At 38.4% G+C, this 23,732-nt stretch overlaps 1 protein-coding gene and 2 non-coding genes across 8 annotated transcripts in view; all 3 read right to left on the bottom strand.

Annotated features, from left to right (window-relative positions):
* Positions 1-23,732, bottom strand: part of AGTPBP1 (ATP/GTP binding carboxypeptidase 1) — a 214,653-nt gene that overhangs the window by 113,236 nt on the left and 77,685 nt on the right. For all 6 annotated transcript variants that reach the window (XM_075549853.1, XM_075549854.1, XM_075549852.1 and 3 more), the window contains exons 13-17: positions 21,007-21,123; positions 11,207-11,916; positions 8,327-8,410; positions 6,473-6,559; positions 6,246-6,394 (exon numbers count right to left, since the gene is read on the bottom strand). In XM_075549853.1, coding sequence (XP_075405968.1) covers positions 6,246-6,394; positions 6,473-6,559; positions 8,327-8,410; positions 11,207-11,916; positions 21,007-21,123 — 1,147 coding nt within the window. The remainder of the gene's footprint in view (positions 1-6,245; positions 6,395-6,472; positions 6,560-8,326; positions 8,411-11,206; positions 11,917-21,006; positions 21,124-23,732) is intronic.
* On the bottom strand, positions 5,398-5,530 carry LOC142449619 (small nucleolar RNA SNORA5). The gene has a single exon (XR_012784752.1). It is a non-coding gene; the product is annotated as a small nucleolar RNA SNORA5 (small nucleolar RNA).
* Positions 8,127-8,270, bottom strand: LOC142449697 (small nucleolar RNA SNORA48). Its single transcript, XR_012784816.1, has one exon. It is a non-coding gene; the product is annotated as a small nucleolar RNA SNORA48 (small nucleolar RNA).

The following is a 23,732-nucleotide window of genomic DNA, read 5'->3' on the forward strand; positions in this document are numbered from 1 at the left end:
GGTTCATGAGGGAGGGGGAGCGGAGAGGGAGGGGAAAATAGGAGCCGATACCAAGGGCTTAAGCAGAAAGCAAATGTTTTGAGAATGATGAGGGCAACAAATGTACAAATGTGCATGACATACAATGGATGAATGTATGGATTGTGATGAGTTGTATGAGCCCCCAATAAAATGATTTAAAATATATATATAATTTTAAATCTTCATTTCACAAGTACAGAGGGAGAGGGAGAGAGAAAAGGAAGAGTGGGAAGGAAGGGTGAAGTAATGGGATAAAACAAGAGAGACCAAATGGATTCAGATGATAGTGAGGTTACGAAGAGGAGTTAAGGGAGGAAGCTGGGAAGTAAGAGAGAAAGTGGGACAGAGCTACTAAAGTTAAAAGTTATTAAAGATGCAGGTCTGCCATCTAGTGGTAATTTTTAAACCTATTTCAAATTATGGACATGGGACAATGGATTTATATAGCAAAATCTACAGCATATAAATAATATAAAAAAAACTGTGCCGTCAAGCCAATGTCAACTCATTGAAACCGTATAGGATTGGTTACAACTGCCGCTGTGAGTTTCTGAGATAACTCTTTACCATAGTACAAAAGCCCTCTCTTGCACATTCCAGTTGGTGGTTTTGAATTGCTGACCTTGCAGTTAGATGCCCAATGCATAACCAGTATGGCTCCAGGGATTCTATAACAAATATAGCCACATAAACTCTCAAATTCAGCATTCCAAAGGCAACATTCTCTTTATAATTAAAAATAGTATTTAATACATGTAATCGTAACTGATTAACATCAAGGCCATTAATTTGTGAGAAAACTATTTTATAGACCAAAACTCACTGCCATCGTGTTAATTCCAACTCACAGCAACCCCATAGAACTACCTCTGTGAACTTCCACCACTAACTCTTCACGACAGTTGAAAGCCCGGTCTTTCTCCCTCCGAGCAACTGGTGGTTTCGAAATGCACCTGGCAGTGAGCAACTCGTCATGTGACCTCTACACTAAGATGGCTCCTGAATCATTTCACATAGTGCCCTGAAAAAATCTCCAGTAAAGCACAGCTGGAAAAACAAAGGCAACTAAAATCCTGACTCCCTAAGGCACTGCCAATGAAAAATGCCTCTACTTAGGGGCTTACGTGGAAAGCAAATGTTTTGAGAATGATGAGGGTAATGAAAGTACAAATGTGCTTTATACAATTGATGTATGTATGGATTGTGATGAGTTATACTCTAGCCCAGGTGGCGATGAAGCATGGTAGTAGGGCAGGAGGAAGGTCAAGGGAGATGGAGGAAAGAGCTAGGAGTCAAAGGGCATTCATGGAGGTCTAGAAAAAGACATGTACATGAAAATATATATAGGAGGATGGGGAAATAGATCTATGTGTCTATATTTATAGGTCAAGTATTAAGGTGGCGGAAGGACCTTGGGCCTCTACTCAAACACTCCCTCAATGCATGAATACCTTCTCTTATTAAATTGGAACTCTATGATGCTCACTCTCCCAACACAACGGCTGGAGCCAAAGTGGGTGAACAAGTAAATGTGGTGAAGAAAGCTGATGGTGCCCGGCTATCAAAAGAGATAGTGACTGGGGTCTTAAAGGCTTGAAGATAAACAAGCAGCCATCTAGCTCAGAAGCAACAAAGTCCACATGGAAGAACACACCAGCCTGTGTGATCGAGTGGTCCCAAAGGGATCAGTTACCAGGCATCAAAGAACAAAAAATCATATCATTGACTGCACACCTCCATGATAGGATCGCTGAAGACAAATGGGTGCATAAGCAAATGTGGTGAAGAAAGCTGATGGTGCCCGGCTATCAAAAGAGATAGTGTCTGGGGTCTTAAAGGCTTGAAGGTGAACAAGCGGCCATCTAGCTCAGAAGCAAATAAGCACACATGGAAGAAGCACACCGGCCAGTGCGATCAAGAGGTGCCCAAGGGACCAGGTATAAGGCATCATGCAAAAAAAATAAAAAAGATATAAGTGTGTGTATGTATGTGTATATATGTGTATATGTGTATATGTATATATATATATGTATATATATCATATTAAATGAAGGGGGAAGTGCAGAGTGGAGACCCAAGGCCCAAGTGTCGGCCAATGGAGATCCCCTCATAGAGGGGTTTAGGAGAGGAGATGGGTTAATTAGGGTGTGAGGTAGTATCGATGGAGAACACAGCTTTCCCCCAGATCCTGGATGCTTCCTCCCCCCAACTACCATGATCCGAATTCTACCTTGCAGGGCTGGATAGGACAGAGGCTGTACACTGGTACATATGAGGGCTGGAGGTACAGGGAATCCAGGGTGGATGATACCTTCAGGACCAAGGGTGTGAGGGACGATGCTGGGAGAGTGATGGGTGAGTGGGTTGGAAAGGGGGAACTGATTACAAGGATCCACATGTGACCTCTTCCCTGGGAGAGGGACAGCAGAGAAGGGGGGAAGGGAGACTCCGGATAGGGCAAGATATGACAAAATAACGATGTATAAATTACCAAGGGCATATGAGGGAGGGGGGAATGGGGAGGGAGGGGGGAAAAAAAAGAGGACCTGATGCAAGGGGCTTAAGTGGAGAGCAAATGCCTTGAGAATGATTGGGGCAGGGAATGTATGGATGTGCTTTATACAATTGATGTATGTATATGTATGGATTGAGGTAAGAGTTGTATGAGTCCCTAATAAAATGTAAAAGAAGAAAAGAGAAAAAAATGATTAGGGCAAAGAGTGTACAGATGTGCTTTATACAATTGATGTATGTATATGTATGAACTATGAAAAGAATTGTATGAGCCCCAATAAATTGTTAAAATAAAAATAAAAAAATTAAAAAAAAGAAAGTACAAATGTGCTTTATACAATTGATGTATGTATGGATTGTGATGAGTTATATGAACCCCCAATAAAATGATTACAAAAAGAAAAAGGCCTCTATAAAAATTTGCCAACCACCATGCCCTAATCAAAAGATCAAGAAATAAAATTTAATAGAAAATAAACTACTCTCTGGATTTCATTTGCACATGAAAATTAAATAAATCCTACCAACTGATGAAGTTTCCAGTGCAAAATGTATTTTCTTTAGTCAATAGTACCATCTGATACAAATTCAAAATGGGTATAAAAAATACAATACTAACTACGTACTTAAGATTTCTTAGAATGTTGAATTCCAGTTTATTAAAATAAACTTTCATTTCTTCTAACTGTACTAATCAAAACTAACATCTAGTGAAAAATTACATATACCTAACAATATTTTCTACCAATTCCTCACTAAATTCTTATAGAGATACGGAAATAAAAACACAAAGACAACTTCTTTTCAAAATCTTGGAAGCATTATCTATTAAATCTTACTAAGATACAAGGAGTAGGATTCAGAAAAATCCAATGAACACTATGTCTCAAGACCTAAAGTCTTCCTGAAGAAATGCAAGATGAACCTTTTTGTCCTACCTACCTGAGCAAATAACAGCTTATAACAGGTAGACCTTGGCTCAAAAGCTGAGAATACCAGTTTGATGGTTGGAGTTTGTGTTAAATATAGTCTTGAGAGAAGGTAGGGGTGGAGCACAACCTATTAGGTCTGAGCCTAATGACCTCTCCTTGGGGGTGTGGCCTTTTCGTATAAGAAGGAAACCCGGAGCAGAGAAAAGCTCTTTTTGCCCCTTCACCTTCTGCAGGATGTGGATCCTGCATCTGGTTTGTTAATCTCTTCTTGTGTTGCCTGTCCATCCCACATGCGATCAGTGGACTGCCAACCTTGGACTGATTCACCTGATCTCGGAATCATTTACTTCTGCATCCCCCAACCTATGGCCCTCCTACTTCATCACTCTGCTTCCTAAATGTCAGCTGCCACAGTTACCCAAGTCAAGAGAACCTTGACTTGAACCAGTCTGACTTACATACTTCTACAACTGTGGTAAGCCATTTCTGTGGTAAGCCATTTCTTGATACAAATCTCTTTCTAAACACTGATTTTGCTTCTCAAGAGAACCGAATCTAATACAACCAGAAAGATTGTATCCTTTCACCATACTTAGTCAATCTGTATGCTGGGCAAATGATAGAAGAAGTTGGGTCAAATAAAGAATAATGTGATTATCTAAATTGCAGGATCATTCAATGAAACCTATAATATGCAGATGGAAAACTCTTGTACTATCAAGTGAAGAGGACTTGGAGGCACTTACAGAGGAAAATCAAAGAATACAGCCTTCAGTGTTTACAACCTAATGTAAACAAAATCCTCACAGAGCCAACAAGTAGCATCATGATAAACAGTGAAGAAATTAAAGTTTTCAATCCCCAATAAATGCTAATAGAAGCATCGGTCAAAAAATCAAATGAAATATTACACTGGGCAAATCTGCTCCACAAGCCCTCTTTAAAATATTAGTGAGCAGCGTTGTTACTTTGAGAACTAAGGTGAGCCTAACCCAGGTCAAGGTATTCTCAATCACCACACATGCATGTGAAAGCTGGACAATGATTAAGGGAAACAGATGCATTTGAATTATGGTGATGGCAAAGGATATTGGAAAAACTATAAACTACCAGAAAAACGAAATAATCTGTCTTGGAGGAAGTACAGCCAGAATGTTCCATACAAATGAGGGTGCTGAAACTTCATTTCACATAGTTTGGACATATTATCAGGAGGGAACAGTCTCTTGAGAATACCATGCCTAGTACAGTAGAAGGTCGGGGGGGGGGGGGGGGAAGAAGTCTCAATAAAACAGATCGACACAGTGGTGAGGACAATCAAAACCATATGGAACCAATGAGCCCATGTAAACCACATGAACACCAGTCTCCATGAACCCTGTAACCAGAAGAACTAGATGGTGCCCAGCTATCATTAACAATCTACCATAATAGAAGGCCCTGGATGAAGTGGGAGAAAAATATAGTGAAAAATTTTAAATCACAAAAGAGGTTTTCTTTTTACTGGTCAGATAGGTCGGAAACGGAATTTACCACCATAGCTCAATTTTCAGCCAAACAAAAGTCATGTCTACAATGGGAACAGTAACCCTAGCGAGGTCTGTGCATTAGAATAATCAACCATTTGCAGTCAAAGGACAGCACTTATCCAACAACAAAGTTCAGAGGGGCTAGGAGAGAAGGAAGAACAGAAACAGGAAACACAAGAAAGATGTGAAAGAACTCATTTATATCAATGCGATTCCAGAAAATATGTAAAAATTACTGGATGTAAAAGTAATGGTCTGCTCTGTGACCCTTCCCCCAGATTCATGATAAAAGGTTAAAAAAACAAAACAAAGTAATACGTTGTATTAGAAAGAAAAATGATACAATTATATCAACTGATGCAAAATAAAAGTATGCGACAAAAATTTTTTTTTCCTCTTCTCATTGTCTGTAACAAAATTTATCCCTGAGCCTCACCAGAGGAACAGGGCCCATGAGTTACAGTGTCTCTGTGGCAGCCTTTTGGGCCAGTGCCAGCCATGGGTGGGGCAGGCACTGAATTTGACACAGCTGCAAGCGACAAAAATTAACACTATTCATTTATAGAAACTGTCAGGAAACTGAAAAGAAGTGAACTTCAACTAGATATAAATATAAAAATTAACCTATAGAAAATATTATACTTAAGGGTAAACTATGAAACTATAGCTTAAAGGAGATCTTTGTGGTGATGGAATCGTTTTGTCTTTATGGTGCTAATGTTACATGAATCTACAAACATGATGAAATGGCACAGAATTATACACTTTTATGGAATGCCTTTGTCAATGTCCTGGTTTTGACCTTGTTCTACAGTTATGTAAGCTATACCATTAGAGACTTAGTGAAGAGAACATAGGATTTCGTCATCATTTTTAAACTTCCTAGGAATTTATAGTTATTCCCAAATTATTCTATTTAAAATAAAAGACTTTCATATTTGTTTTCATCTGGATTAGTTTATATGAAAAACTTGATTCTAAGCAGCATTCATAACTCTTTAACTGTACTTGTGGGTGAAATCAACACAAATACCAAGTAGTGTTTCTTCTGCAAGTGTAATTCTTTTCACCAACAAATCAAGGCCCAGTCAATTTCCAACACTGCAGCATATCAAGTATGCTAGTCAGGGAAAAAGAATACTCAAACATTAGGAAAATGGTGATAATATAGTTTAAAAAAAAAACAACCTTTTGTCATATAATTAAGATGCCTACAAGTTCTGTCAATTGGGAAAATAAATGATCTTACCATAATTAAATTGACTGTTGGATTTTTCACAGTTAATGATGTTAAACCTATACGCCACACTTGGTCTCATTCCACTGACTTCAAAGTAAAACCACTGATGATAATGATTGCTATTTATATCCGAGTTCAGAATGAGATCATATTCATTTCTGAGAAGAGATAATAAGTCTAATGAAAACTAGAAAAATACAAATACATACAAAATTTTAAAATCTTAACAGACTTACTTTCTAATTTGAATTACTTTGCGCAGATTCCCAGATTCAAATTTGGAGTTAAACTTCAAGATATCTCCTTCTTCTGGAATGATATAACTAAAGAAAAATTTGAAAGCTTAACAAAATATACTGCATTTAAAGAGGTAAGAGAAAACTATGCTGTCATATTGCCTTCTTCATTTTTTTTAAAAGGAAGAACATAAGCAAAGTACAAACTCTAATTTATGTTGACAGAAAACTATAACTAGAGTCATTCGCAAGTTTATACGGAGGATGATCTTTACATAGCTGAGAGAATATTATTTTTTTAAAGCCCATTATCATGTGAAAAAGATTCATTTTTGTAAAATCCATATGACCTGCCATAAGTAGTGAAAATTCAATAAACTATACAAATCTCAGTTAAAAATTTCTTTTCAATTTAGAGAGCTTGATGAGCGATTATTTAATTAGCACCAAAAGCGAACAAGTACTATTGTTGGCATTTGATATATTCCTAACTGCAGGAACATTTACTAAGAGCCTTACAAGTGGCAGTCACTGTTCTAGTTAGTCTCTTTGGATGTCTGATTTATCACAAATAGCTCCACAAGAGTAAAACAGTCTATCCAACGTTGTTTAGTTACAAGCAGCACAGTAGTGAGATGCTGGCATTTCTGTTTTTATCTGCATCTGCCTGGATCTACAAGACATGGAATTATAAACTGTGAAATGACTAAGAGACTTATAAATAAGCTAGATGTTTCTTTTATTTTTAAAAATATTATCTCAGATGAAGTCACTAGCTTTAATAGGCCTGTATACGCTTATCTAACAAGAACCTTAAAGTCGTTCATAAGTAAGATCACAAAAATTTGACATTGTTTGTACAGGGAAATCAGCTGAGGGCTAATTTGATTCCAAGAGGGAATCAAACATTCTACCATTGAGTCCACTGCAACTCATGGTGACACTGTAGGGAGGGCAGAGTCGAGCTCTCTACTGCAAATCTTTACAGGAGTAGACTGGATCCATCTTTCCACTGCTGGTGGGTGTGAGCCACTGGCCTGGCCATTAGGAACCTAATACAAAACGCATTTCACTTAGCCCTCTGAGGGAGGCAAATGACTGAATAGTAATTGCACTTAACTTTCTAACTTTACTTACTTATACTCAAACCATACACTATAATGTCGTTACCAATCCTGCATTGTAAAAGACACAAGCACGGAAATCAGAGGTGACAAATGCTTCCAAGATCAGCAAGTAACTTAGACAACTTAAATAAATTATAAATAGTAGGAGACAGAGGGAAAAGTGGGAACTGTGAAGAATTAGCAAACACATGTCCCTTCTAAAGCCGATGACAACTTCATTCCCCAAGGAAATGAGGCCCAATACTGAGGGTCATACTAGATTTTCACATGAATTAGTATACTCAATTTTAAGATTTTTTGAAGCAGAGTATCCATTTGTGATCTTTGTTAATAAACCTATTTTAAAAATCTACATAAGAACCAAGGCTTATGATATAATCCAAATAAATAACCAAGATTCGCCAATACATCTCTAAGATTCGCCAATACATCTCTAAGAAAAGGTGAAAGAGAGCACAATGAGGATAAACCAGGTGGAAGTAAATTCCAATTTTTATCTTTTAAAAATAAGACTGAATTTTTCTTTTTAATGTGCCCTAGGCATGAAACAGCTCTGGCCACGATCCAGGCATCAAGCTAGGATGAACAAAGGGCTGCCAGTCTGCTCTGCCCCTGACTGATATAAGAGCACCACCACCAATCAGGTGTCTCTTTGCTCATAGCCAGGGGTTAAGGCTGAAATTTTACAATAAAAACAAACCAAAAAAAGTTTTTAAATTGCACTTACTTTGGGTTATCTAAGTCATATACCACTCGGTCTATGATGTCACTCTGATGAATCAGTCTCTCAATATCCTGAGCAATTTTTGTCCTAAATCATAAACAAAAGGCATGAACAAATTTTGGCCTAAATCCATTATTATGTGACAACACACCACTTTCTCCAAAACAAGTTTTAGATTAAAAAATGTAATTGCTAAAAATTTCATAAACAAAGAGAAATAATAATCCCTGTCAGTATATATTTATAGAGAAAAATTATCAATACATACCCAAAACTCCTGACTCATAGCCTAATCTTTCTCCCATCAATACATAACAACAGTCAAAATTTTTAAGCATATAAGTTCAAATAGGTAACCATAAAATACATAACACAAGCCCATTAGTAACCCCCTCTGTGCCACCTCCCTTGCATCCCCCCGGCAAAAAAAAAATCTTGAATGTCTATTATACCTTTCTACAGAGAAATGGCACAGATTCACCAAAAAACCTTCTGAAAAGTAATTGCATTATTAAAAACAGCAGAGACCAAAAAGAGCTAGAGATTTTGTAAAGATTTTTTCTTTCTCTAATACAACAGAACAGGAATTTCATCAAAATGGATTTGACAATTTGCTTGCATGTCTTATTTTTAGTGAAGTTGAACCTATCTTTGTAGTTAAATGTTAATTAATGGTATTTCCTTATTTGATAATTTATGCCTCTCTTCTATAATATAAATAGAATAAATGCATATTAATGTATTATAAAATACAACTAGAATTTTTTTTCAATTACACAGAGATCAATATGTAGGAAATAGTGAGCTTCTGTTAAGGTGATGGTAGAATTTGGGAACAAAAGGGTAAAGGCTGAATTATATAATAAATATAATTAATATCACTGGTAGCACAGGTGAAGACTATTGAAATGTCAAATATTTGGGTACGTGTATATTTACCACCATATGAATGTGTGTATCTGTGTAGACACACAACCAAAAACTGAAAGCAAAGTCACTGTCATCCAGCTGACACTGACTCATAGCAACCCTAAAGAGCAGGGCAGTTCCAAGACTAACTACTTATGGGAGTACAAAGCCCATCTTTCTCCCTCAGAGCAGCTGGGAGTTTCAAACTGCTGAACCTGCAGTATGCCGCTCAACTTGTAACCACTATGCTACCAGGGCTCCTTTTTCCTGTATACGGCCAGATATATTTTAAGCTTTGTATAGGGTCCTGGGGTCTCTGTCGTTACTACTCAACTCCACAAAAGTTGCGCAAGTCAGGCAAAAACAGTTCATTAAAGGACAGAGATATGGTCCCATAAAACTATTTATAGATATTGAAAAATGAATGTATGTAAATTGTCCAAAATTAATTTATGTTTTATTTTCCTCAACCATTTACACTGTGAAAAAAACAAAAACCCATTTTCAGCTTGCTGGCTAACCACAAGTAGTTGGCCAAAGTGGGCAAGCAGGCCGTATTTTCCTAGCCAGGAACTAGTGAATGACTAGTAAACTTTTCTTTGGCTTTACAAGCGTGTGCATGCGCGCGCGCACACACGCACACACACACACACACACACAACTGAGACAATACTTGGTTGCAATAAATGTGACACACTCATTTTTTGAGAAAGGTTATTTGCTCAAACACACACAAAGAGATAGTAGGAGGACCAATTCTAGAATCTAATCATTTTGACTTGACTTTCAGAGCACATCCTACTGCATGACCCCTCTCAACAAGTCGAAGCTAACTATCCCACTATTTCTACTACATGCATTTGTTCTGTCAGCTTCAAAGTAATGCTACCTAAAGAAACAAGTAACCCTGAACATTTTTTTACCATTAAAAAATGATGGATAAGAGGGGAAGAAAGCTTTGAGATAAGGCTTTGAGGTATAGCATATAGAGGCTAGAATAATCATCAAAACTTCCTCATAAATACATGACAAATATTTAGAAAGGAAGTAGATAAAGCAATTAATATACTTCAAATATCAAAGTATTATTGTCTGCTACACAATTTGTGAATATTTAAATTTGTTGTTGTTGTTGTCAGTCACTATTCCTAAGGTAACCAACATTATGGGGAAAGCTCTATAATTTAAATAACAACAATACAGCCATACTGTTTCAACAAAATATGGTTAGATTCCTGTCTCAGATCAAGCACTGATATCCTGATAAGTATGTGAAATATGATAGGGAAATGGGAAATATGATAAGCATTCTCTGCAATATAGCATATATAGTTTAATAGGGGGGTTATACAAACAATTGAACTAAGCAAAAGTCACCACTGTACAAAATATATAGTGATGCAAACTAGCTGGTAGTTTTAGATGGTTTCATATGTTATGACTTATTTCTTGTGCAACAAACCAGAAGACATCTTTTTAAAATTTATGAAAATCAGTAAGATTTAACTCTACCGGCAAAGTAATCTAAATATCTGGAATGGCATGGATCACTTAACCTTTGAAGGCATTTTACAACCCAGTCCTCTTTCTCATTACAAATTGTTACCAGACTTAAATTATTGGGTTTTCTGTGGTTTGGAGCTCTTGAGTTTCATCTCTTTTGCATTTTTACTTGTATACTATCACAGCTGTCTTTAAAACACAAAAGCCAACTCTCATTTCTACAGGACAGTAGAACTGCACCTGTGGGTTTCCAGGATCATAAACCTTTATGGAAGTAGAAAGCCTCATCTTTCTCCATGAGGTGACTGGCTTCAAAATGCTGTCCACGGAGTTAGTAACCCAACATGTAATCCATTCTAATAACTTTTAACTTATAAGTAATTTTCTTCTGAACAAAGTAAATTTTTAAAAGTTTGCTTCATATTTTGACACCTGTATTATTTAAGAAGGACAAGGAAATCTGCAACCCACCTTTGTACACCGTAAGGCCTTTCTAAAATAGGTTCTTTGAATGGAGGTGGAACATGACCAAAATAATCAGGATAAGCCACCTCTGAATATTCTGGAACAGACTTTGTATTTTTCACAATCTCAACATACAGATCTGAGTCATGGAGTGTTGGTCCATCAGTTACATCAACAGAGGCTTGTTCCACTGATGTATTAGACTCAGTATCTTCATCCTCTTCAGTTTCTACTCCAGTACAGCAAAGCTTCCCTAGCTGAACTGTTCTTCCCTCAAACAAAACATTTCCACAAGTAGCCACGTGTGGACATGCTTTAGTGCACGTAAGGACAGTAAGGGGGAGATTGCAGTCCTTCTTCACTCCCCCTGCAGTAAAACCCAGGGATGCTTGAGATGGAATATTCTGTAATGTAATTCGGTCCAAGGCCTTCACAATATCATTATTTACTCCATGGACTGGTGAGATAGTCCTATTTTGATCATCCAATGGTTGTGGTAATATTCGGTCATTATCTTCTTTTGCTAGATTCGTAAAGGTAGGCTTCTTACCATCTTCACCTCCAGAAGGAGACATATTCTCCTTCATTGCAATGCCTTTTCCTAAATCACCTGAATTCCCAGATGGTTCCTCTCCTGCTGTAGGAACAACAATAGGGCCACATATTTTTCCTTCAAATACAAAAGGCTTTGGTTCTTTGGAGATTAAATCATAGTCCTTTGAAAATAAAAAATAAGAATAAGTTTAATCTTTTATCTGTGAGTATTAAAACGTATCAACAAAACTAAGATCATAAAACCCTCAAATTCAAAAGGAATTGCATAGGTCCCAAATAGGCAAAACAATCTTGAATAAATTTAACAAAGAGAACACAAACTTCTCAATTTAAAAACATATTACAAAAAGCTCAAGTAATCAAAACAGTGCAGTGCTAATGCAGACCAGTGCAATAGAATTAAAGTCTGGAAATAAATCCTTACACCGATGGGCAATGACTTTCATACGGATGCCAAATCCACAAGTTAAAGAATAAAGTCGGGCCCATCTTCAAACTATAGACAAAAATCAATTCAAAATGGATAGATGGCTTAAATATGACTAGGACCATTAAACTCCAAAAAGAAGAGATAAGGGTAAAGTTTCAAAATAGTCAATTAGACAACAGATTGTTAAGTCTAACACCAAAAGTACTAGCGACCAAAGGAAAGGAGGGAAAGGTTATAATTGTTATAATCAAGCCCCAAAATAGATAAAGATGCACTATCAACAAAATAAAAAGACAATCTGTGGAAAGAGAGAAAATATTTGGCGGAACATTAATGAGTGCCAATCTTGAGACAATAATGCAAAATAAAGAAAAAGCATGAAAAATCAAGACATGAAACTTTTATTTACAAATGTGGGTTAATTTCAAAATCATTCTAAAAGTGAATCACTGGTGGCAGAGGGGTTAGTATTTGTCCTGATTAAATTATGTAAAATCATTTGATTCTTTAAAGTTTGTGAATATACTATTTCATTAAAACTTTAAATCAAATTTAAACCAAAAGGGTAAAAAAGAGAAACCCAGGAGGGGGAAGGAAATGGCAACCAGATAGGACTCATCCCTCCGGAGCTCCAGCTGCCAGACAAGAAAATTGGGAGGTAAGGCGAAGGAAACGGGGAGGTGGAGTCCAGAAATTAGAACTAGGGTACCAGGGATTCTCCTGAACCCCTTTTTGGGTGGGATTTCCACTCACAAAACAAACCAAGAATGCTTTAAAGTGCTCTAGCTTTGGAGAGGCCACAGGCGCCTGCTGTGCCCTTGCCAGGAGAAGCGATCTCTGCAGGCAGATGGCATAGAGGGGACAGAATCCCAGACATGAGGGGAACCTCTCTCCAGAGCTCTCCACGTGGTTGACTGCCTTGAGCCCACGGCCAGGGGAATGGTGGCGGGTAGCCACAATATAGAGTAAAAGAAAAAATATAGTATTACCTTAGGAAGATCGCGGTGTGGGAGAATATAAGCGGAAAGTTGGGAGTCCAGTGAGTAAATTTAGTTCCATTTGGCTGAGAAGGAAGCAACCCACCTAATACGCTGGATCTCCCCCTCTGGGGGCCAGCCCGACAGCCCCCAAATCCTAGCACATCACAAGCAAAAATAAAAAAGGGGAAAAATATATATTATTGGTTTAAAACTCAAATCCAAGTCTGGTTGCTCAACTCCAAGGGAGGCCCTTAACATAAATCAGCATAAGAAGTAACTCAGCTAGGAGCTACAGCCCAGAGACTGTGAGAGACGTTTGAGTATAAGCTAGCTGGCCAGGGAGATAAGAGGAATACTCAGCTCAACTTCTTACTGGGAAATTCCTGCCTGTGTGCCTGGAGGCATAAGGCAGCTCAGCCTGCACTCCTCAACCCTCCAGCTGCAGCAGGAACCTCTGCTCAACTTCCGCAACACCAAAGCAGGCAACCCTTCTGGGTCACTCCCCTGAGAGGGAAGCCACAGGAGGATAAAGTGGTAGGTTAATTCCATAGTGAAATAAGCTGTAGGCAGTTTGAAGAAGCATTCCTACAAGTCCCCCAGAGACAGTCAGTGCTCTTCTACTCCCAGGAAAATGGCATCTGGCTCATCTAAAACAACGCAACGCAAACAGCCATCAGCCCCAAGGACCTCAGGGAAAAAACAGGAGAAAAAGGCAGTGCCAGAAGATGTCCTGAACAGAATGACATGCATAGAGGAAGCAGACACAGCTGCCACAGAAAGAAATTTTCAAAATGCTTCTTGGAGTCATAGAGGATATGAGGGAAACAATACAGAAAAAGGATGAAATGATAGAAGAGGTAAAAGCCATAAATCAAAGAGAAATACAGGAGCTTAGAGAGGAGATAACAAAAACCAGTAGCACACTCATGGACCTCGAGAAGTGACTGGAGGAATCAGAGAACCACATCAGTGACTTGGAGGGCAGCCAAGCAGACTTCAACAAACGCGAACAAAAACCTAATAAGATCATCAGAGAAGCTGAAGAAAACGTAAGAGCTATGTCTGATGCTATGAAGCTGAACGACATTAGAATTATAGGCTTACCGCAGGAAGACACAACAAAAAAGTCATCTGCAACAATAGTAAGAGAATTTTGGTGGAAAGCTTCCCCAGCTTAGTGAATGAAAACCAGGCAACCATTCAGGAGGCTGAAAGGACCCCAAGAAGTCGTCACCAAGGCATGTAATAGTTAAATTATCCAACTTTGAGGAAAAGGAGAAAATCATGAGAGCAACTAGGGAAAAACAAGCAATCACATATTAAGGTTCCCAAATAAGAATATACTCAGACCTATCAGCAGAAACTATGAAGGAGAGAGTGGAGTAACATATTCCAAAAAATTGAAGGAAAACAATGCAAACCCAAGAATACTCTACCCAGCCAAATTATCGATCAAGATAGACGGAGAAGTAAGAGTCTTCCCAGACAAGGAAAAACTCAAAGAATACGTTAGAAGAAACCCAGCCCTACAAATGATCCTTGCCGACCCAGTATGGGCAGAAGAACAACACTCACCAAGCATAAATAAGAGACCACCACATAGAACAACCTCACCCAGAGGGCAAAAAAGAGAAAACATCCTTCAAGATAGCATTGACTTAAATATAGAAATACTTGAAAGGCTGCTGAAGTAAGCTTTTAAAAAAAAAAAAAAGGCAAATGGAGCATAGGGAAAAAGCTACGGTATACAAATATCCCTGGGGTGAGAACCAGGTAATATGGCAAGGACCAGAGCAAATACAGGGATATACATGGTAGTCAACTAAAAAAGGAGGTGGAGAAAGGAAAAAAAAATAATAATAAAAAAGAAAAGGGTAGATAAAGGGGCACAGGGCACTAACCCACCCATGAGGAGGGTATTGTTTGTGTCTCCACAGGGAAAGAGGGACCAGACTTCATCCCGATGCTCCAAGATGTGAATGCAACATGCTGGCGTAAAGCAGGGAACCAGTGGAGAGGTCTGGGCGGCCGACCCCAACCCCAACTACTAAGGGGACATCTGCCCCTCCCCTCAGAAGAACTTATATCAAAGGATGACACTGAATCTACAGTTCTAGAAGAGAAATATATCTGATCGGAGCACATGGAGCAGAGGAAGGGGGAGGAGGAGAGGGTAGAACACATCATGGCCCACCAGGCCAAGAGGTCGATGTTCCCTATTAGAACAGCCAGTCGACAGAGAAGACCACATGGCCGGCCCCACTATGAGACACAAAGTCCCTCACAGACCGACCCACAGCCCTACAGGTGACAACACCGGAGACACAGTGAGGGAATTATACCCGATCGGATCTGCCACACCGAGGCAAAACATTAAGGAGATGCAACAGAACAGCAAGGGAATGGAGCGGTCTCGGAGGCCCCCAGGGAATGCTGAAGGTGGACTTTGGGGCCAAGGCATGGTGCCCCAACAGACTGGACTGGAACACACTCCTAAAGGCCAGCAAACAATCCTTGAACTAACTACAAGTTTTTCTTTCTTGTGTTTTGTTTTCGTCATTGGTTTGTTGTTGTTTTGCTGTATATAGTCGATAGGTTGTGCTCTGTCTTGCTATTGTGCATGTTACTATATCCACAGGTCTGTCTAAATAAGATAGGCTGGATGAACAATAGAAGAAAACACATACCGATAGTTCTATGGAGACATGGGAGACAGGGAGGTGGGGGGAAAGGTAGTGGTGTTAATAAACCCAGGGACAAGGGAACAACAAGTGATCCAAATTGGTGGTGAGAAGGGTGTGGGAGTCCTGGCTGGGCATGATCAAGGGCAACGCAACTAAGAGGAATTGCTGAAACCCTGGTGGGGATGAGCATGATAGTGGGACCGGAGGAAAGTCAAAGGAAATAGAGGAAAGAGAGGGGAGGCAGAGGGCATTTATAGAGGTCTAGATAAAGACATATATATATATATATATATATATGCAAATATATTTATACATGAGGATGGGGAAATAGATCTATGTGCATATATTTATAAGGTTAGTATTAAGGCAGCAGAGGGACATTGGACCTCCACTGAAGTACTCCCTCAATGCAAGAATACTTTCTTCTATTAAATTGGCACTCTATGCTGCTCACCTTCCCAACACAACTGCTGAAGGCAAAGTGGGTGAACAACTAAATGTGGTGAAGAAAGCTGATGGTTCCCGGCTATCAAAAGAGATAGCGCCTGGGGTCTTAAAGGTTTGAAGGTAAACAAGTGGCTATCTGGCACAGAAGCAACAAAGCCCACATGGAAGAAGCCCACCAGCCTGTGTGATCAAAAGGTGTCAAGGGATCAGGTATCAGGCATCATCAGAACAAAAATCTTACCATAGGGAATGAGCGAGGGAGTGAGGAGTGGAGACACAAAACCCATTTGTAGGCCACTGGACATCCCCTTACAGAAGGGTCTTGGGGGAGGAGACGAGACAGTCAGGGTGCAACGTAGCAGCGATGAAAAATACAACTTTCCTCTAGTTCCTAAATGCTTCCTTCCCCCACCCACCCCCTCTCCACTGTCATGATCTGAATTCTACCTTGAAAGCCTGACCAGACCAGAAGAGGTACACTGGTACAGATGAGAACTGGAAACACAGGGAAGCCAGGGCGGATGATTCCCTCAGGACCAGTGGAGTGAGTGGCGATACTGGGAGGGTATAGGGAGGGAGGGTTGGAAAGGGGGAACCGATTTCAAGGACCTGCATTTGACCTCCTCCCTCCCTGGGGGACATACAACAGAAAAGTGGGGGAAGGGAGATGTGGGACAGAGCCAGATATGACAAAATAATAATTTATAAATTATCAGGGGTTCATGAGGGAGGGGGGAGTGGGGAGGGAGGGGAAAAAATGAGGACCTGATTCCAGGGGCTTGGGTGTAGAGCAAAAATTTTGAGAATGATGAGGGCAACGAATGTACAAATGTGCTTTACACAATTGATGTATGTATGGATCAAGATGGGTAGTGTATGAGTCCCTAATAAAATGATTTAAAATAAAAAGTGGGGGAAAGTGGGAAGATGCTATTATATTTTAATTCATTTTTTTCTACACTTAAAAAAAAAATCCCCTATTATACTTAACTTTAAATAATACATTGTTTAATGGTATTTTTAAAATATTATAGGCCATCTATGTATAAAAAAAAGAAATGTTTTGAAACCGACTGTGGTAGCAATTGTGCAATACTGCTTTATGTGATTTATGGAATGTTATGATAAAATATTTTTTTAAAAAGAAAAACCCATAATATGCAACCATATACTTGTTAAAAGAACTACTAAAATATAGAATTTTCACACTACCAAAATTCTAACATGGAAAAAAAGGAGTAATGAAACTAAAAACAATTTTCACTAAGAATAAACAATCATAGTTTAAAACAGCATGATAGGAAAAGGCAATCACCAACATTATACTTAATAGAGAAAGACTGAACAAGGGTATCTTTTGACATCATTTCCATTCAATTTTGCACCAAAAGTCCTAGCCAAAGCAGTAATACAATAAAATAATTAAAATGTATCCATATTGAAAACGTAAAATTATCTTTACTGCATTTGATAAGACTCTACACTGCCATGGTATTGATGCGGACTCATAAGGAGCCTTGCTGGCATAACGGTTACACATTAGCTGCAGTCCCCAAGGTCAGCAGTCTGAAACCATCAGCCTGCTCCTTGGGAGAATACATGGCTTTCTATTCCCACTAAGAATTACAGTATCAGAAATTCACAGGGGCAGTTCTATCCTGCCTTATGTCTTTTCATAAGGGGACTTCAAAAGGTTCTTGGAAAAATTACATTACCTTTTCTTTCCCACTTTTCCCTGAACTTTTTGAAGCCCACTATTATAGAAAAGCCCAAAAATCCAGGAGAAAAGCTGTAGCACTCAGAGAAATTTAGCAAAGCCACAGGGTATAAGGTCAACAAACAATAATCAGTTGGGTTTCTATACACCAACAGTGAAAAGCCTCCATGGGTGCTTAGGAAAACAATTCCATTTACAATAACATCTACAAGAACAAAATAACTAGAAGTAAGTCTCATCAGAGATGCGAAGGACATCTAGAACGAAAACTATAGACAACAAAGTAGAAAATAACAAATGTTAGAGAAAATGTGGAGAAACTGAAATCCTTATCCAGTGTTGGTAGAAATACAAATGGTGCAGCTGCTGCGGAAAACAGTGCGGCCGTATCTATTTTTTAAAATGTAATTTTAAAAATCACCCTAAAAATGCAACTATCAAACAGCACATATAACAGGTAATAACCCCCCCAAAAAAAATTAAAAGAAGAGATCTGTACAACAATGTTTATTACAACATTATTTACAAGTATAAAAAGTTGAACAGGCAAATGATGTGTAATAGATAATATGTATTAATAGTGACCAATAAAAAAGTAGCTGCTTAGGTACATCCAAATACCTCATAGGATTTAGTTCTTCTGTTTGCAAGTTTAAAGTCATGGCTTTATGGGACATCCCAGTTCACAAGCCTAATATAATACATTTGATTCTTCGTTTCTGCTTCCTCATTCCTTGCCTAATGACTGGTTTCGAACTGCTGCCATGGGGGTAGGAACCCAACATATAATCCACTCTGATAACTTTTAACTTGGAGTAATTTTCTTCTGAAAAGCCAAAGTAAATTTTTTTAAGTTATCCTCATATTTTGATGAGTGCTTGGAGTCTTAAAAGCTCGCAAGTGGACATCCAAGGTACAAGTAAGCTCTATCCATCTGGAGCAAAGGAAGAATCAGTAAGAGGACACAGATGACAAATGTAGGGCAATTGCCTCAAACGAACAAGTCCATCTTTTGCCATGAGACCAGAATAGCCTGATGGCATCACCAACTATTCATTAATGATCAGAGACCCCCACAGAATCTTAAAACCGTCAACCAAAAGAATCCTCAAAGTCTTCTTAAAACCATGTACCTGGTTAGCTCAACTAGTACACAAGGTCTGCCATGAGCATTATTCTCTTTTAAGAACTACATGTACAGGATCAAATTGCAAGAGCAACTCAAATGATCAGATAGGAACCTTAGGGTTAGCATGCTTGTACAAATCAAAGAATACAGTAAATGTCACTAAATCGAGTATGCAGAAACTGTAGGACTGGGGTATGTTTTGCTGTGTATATCGTAGGCATAACCAACCCCTTGAGTGAGTAAGTCATGAAGCCTAAGGACACAGCACCATAGACATCAATATTAACTTTCACAGGACACTCCGCAAAGACAATCTTCTACATACTATTCTAGTGAGTGGATATCATGGTCTTGTGAGTGGCCATCTGAAGTGCAACTATGGGTCCCTCCCTGTCAAAACAAAGAGTGAAAAAAATCAAAGACACGTGAAAACAATCAGTCCAGAGGACTAAAGAACCACATAAAACCCAAACTCTACAACCCAGAGACAAAAAGAACCAGATGTACCCAGCTAGCACTACCAATCACACCGAAAGGGATAACCTTAGATGTTCCAGGATACAATCAAAGAAATATATGAAACAAAAGTCAAAACCATAAAAAGACCAATGTACTAGTCAGATAGCGATTAGTAGAATCCCCAAGACAATGTGTGGCCTTTATTCACCCCTCAGGCCTGGAACGGAACTTATCCCTATGGCTCAATTTTGAGTCTGAAAATATACAGGTCAACAAGGTGAGCAAACATGTTTGGCCCACACCCCACCCACCCCTACCCCCCCCTCCCGTCCACCTTTCGGGGGTTAAAAATACTCATGAATCCCCAGGCAGTTAAAACCTTTTTTACTATAGCTCACCACCAAGAATAAAGTTTAGGTGCCCACTTTTACAGTTCCCTGGAACATTCCAGTAAGAGGAGTGGTATCAACCACTTTGTGAAAAACTATTCCAGAGCTAATGACTTGAATTTGGACTTCTACCCTTCTATACTGTGAGAAAACAAATTTCTATCTGTTAAAGCCATACTATTTGCTAATCCATACTTACGGTATATCTGTTTGAGACAATATATTCCCATAAGGGAGGCTAATAAGTGTTAATAAGTCACTCTCTGTTAATGAAAAAATATTTCAATTTCTACAATGTTCTCTCCTCCTGCCCAGTGGTTATATAACAAACTATAAGGGGAGGAAAGGATAGGTTCAATATACATAGGACTCTTTTTTATTCAGCATTTAATCTCCATCTTAGTAAACATAATTGATACAAAGAAGACTCCAAAAATTGATGTACCAATTGTTATAAGAGTTCTAAGAGCCTCAATAAAATTATTTATTAAAATAAAAAACAAAACAAATCCATAGAGTCACTGGATGAGTGGCTTAATGCCTTGGGGGAATGATAGGGAAGTTGGAGGGAAATGGGGAGTAAGTAGCAATGAGTAGGAGGAGGAAGAAACTGTTCTGAAACTGATTGTGGTGATGACTATACAACCCTTTTTGATGCGACTGAATTATTAAAGTGTATGATGTATTAATGATATGTCAATGAAACTACGAAAAACAAAGAAAAAAGAAATATAAATTTAAGATAACTTAAAATATCTAAGAATAAATAAAGATAGCAGTTAAAAATGATGATGAAAAGATAGAAAAAATTTTAAAACTAGTCCAACGTCTCTGATTTGAGGTAAGATAAGTAATATGCAGCTCTAGAAATTTATGTAATTATCCAACATCACTCAGAAAAACAATGCTATTCTCCCCTTTTAGGAATGAAAGCCGTAATTATAGATCTAAGAAAGAAAAAAAATAAGAACTCTTTATTAAAATCAAAGAAATTGCTTAATTTTTTAGGTTTATACCTGAAAATCATCAACAAGCTCAGGGAAAAGGTGTTCATACATTTTTAGTTCTTCTAGAGCTCGTCCTGGTTCTTGCTGGGGTTTTAGCTTGTTAATATCTGTTTCAATATCTTCATTCTGAAATAATACAAATAGCATATAACCAGCAATAAAGACATATATACATACATATGTTTATTTGTATATACATATAAAATACAGAATATAGTTTTAGATTTTAAAATTTCTAAACTATCCATTAGATGTAATTAGTCAGAGAGTAATCAAGGAATAAGTCTTACTTAATTTTACTTTAAATTCAATTTGATATATTATGTTTGGGTTGCTGTTACGAATGCATTTTTTGTTTTTTGTCTGACAAACATGCACATGCACACGCACACACACTATACAAGAGTGTATATTTCAAATGAGACTTGTTATTAAGTATGCTTTCAAGACTGTTGTGACTGTTATGCTTTTGCATTGCATATGTACAACTTACCACAATATGAAATTAGAAATAGAAACATATAAATATACTTCTATGATGCTCTCTAGCCAGAAAATCTTTAAGTCCTTAGCAGTTTATAGATTGTTAGAATCCATGACTATAAGTCATTACAAAATTACTTTAAATTTTCTAATTTCATAAACAACTCCTTAATCTCTCAAAAGCAATATAAAGATTGTTGCACACAACCTCTTAATCTCTAAATGACACATCAGATTAAAATTAAATGACATCTTACAATGGGCAAATCTATAAACTAATATCTCACTCTGAAGATGTAACACACTAAATATAGCACATATTGGCTCCTTTCACATACGACCAAGGCTGCTGTTGGGTTCCAACCCATAGTGTCTCTATATACAATAGAAAGGAAACACTGAGTAGTCCTGCGTCATCTTAATTATTCCTCTGCTTAAGCCCACTGTTGCAGGCACTGGTCAGTCCACCTCCTTATGAGTCTTCTTCTCTTTCACTGGCCCTCTACTTTAATAAGCATGATGTCCTTCTCCAGGGACTGATCTCTCCTGAAATCATCTGCAAACTATATCAGATGAAGCTTTGCCATCCTTTCCTCTAAGGAACACTTTACTTCTTCCAAGACAGATTTGATTGTCCTTTTAGCAGTCCATGGTACTTTCAATATTCTTCTCCAGTCAAGAAAACAATGGGACTGACGGTTCCGGGAGGACATGGGAGAGGAGGAGGCAGGGTAAAGGAAGTAGATGTTAACAAACCCAGGGACAAGAGAACAACAAGTGATCCAAAATCGATGGCAAGGAGGGTGTAGGAGGCCTGGTATGGTTTGTTCAAGGGCAATATAACCGAAAGGAATTAATGAAACAAAAATAAAGGCTGAACATGAAAATGGAACAAGAGGAAAGTAATAGGAAATAGAGGAAAGAACTGGGAGGCAAAGGGCATTTATAGAGGTCTAAATACAAGCATATACATATGTAAACATATTTTTATCTGATGATGAGGAAATAGATCTATATGCATATATTTGTAGGTTAAGTATTAAGATAGCAGATGGACATTGGGCCTCTACCCAAGTACTCCCTTAATACAAGAACACTTTGTTCTATTAACCGGGCATTCCATGATGCTCACCTTCCCAGCAGGATTGCAGAAGACAAATGGGTGCATAAGTAAATGTGGTGAAGAAAGCTGATGGTGCTATCAAAAGATAAAGCATCTGGGGTCTTAAAGGCTTGAAGGTAAACAAGTGGCCATCTAGCTGAGAAGCAACAAAGCCCACATGGAAGAAGCACGCCAGCCTGCATGATCACAAGGTATCGATAGGATCAGATACAGGCAAAAAATCTTATCATTGTGAATTAGGGGGAATGCAGAGTGGAGACCCAAAGCCCATCTCTAGACAACTGGACATCCCCTTACAGAAGGGTTACAGAGAAGAGACGAGTCAGTCAGGATGCAGTATAGCACAGATGAAACATACAACTTTCTTCTAGTTCTTTAATTCTTCCTCCTTCCCTCCTCACCTCCCCCCCCCACTAGCATGACTTTAATCCTACCTTACAAATCTGGTTAGACCAGAGCATGTACACAGGTACAGATAAGAGCTGAAAACACAGGGAATCCAGGACAGATAATCCCCCAGTATCAATATTAAAGGTAGCCATACCAGGAGAGGAAAGGGAAGGTGTGTGTAGGGGAAGGGGGGTGGGATAGGGAACCAATGAGCTACCTAGAATTCGCTGGCAGGCAAATTAACAACAGAAAAGTGCATGAAGGGTGACATCGGTCAGTGTAAGACATGAAAAAACAATAATAATTTATAAATTATCAAGGGTTCATGAGGGAGGAAGGGTGGGAAAAAATGAGAAGCTGATACCAAAAGCTCAAGAAGAAAATGTTTTGAAAATGATGATGGCAACAAATGTGCAAACGTGCTTGACACAATGGATGGATGGATCAATGGATGGATGGATGGTGATAAAAGTTGTACGAGCCCCAATAAAATGATTTATATATATTCTTCTCCAAAACCACCATTCAAGTGCATCCATTATTCTTCAGTTTTCTTTAATCAATATCCAACTTTCACATGCATGTGAGACAATAGAAAATACCATGGCTTGGGTCAGGTGCACCTTAGTCCTCAAAGTAACACCCTTGCTTTTTAAGACTCTAAAGAGGTCTTGTGGAGCATATTTACCTTATGCAATATGTCTTTTAATCTCTCAACTGCTGCATCCATAAGCATTGA

The sequence above is a fragment of the Tenrec ecaudatus genome, chromosome 5, assembly GCF_050624435.1.
Source record: "Tenrec ecaudatus isolate mTenEca1 chromosome 5, mTenEca1.hap1, whole genome shotgun sequence".
Taxonomy (NCBI): domain Eukaryota; kingdom Metazoa; phylum Chordata; class Mammalia; order Afrosoricida; family Tenrecidae; genus Tenrec; species Tenrec ecaudatus.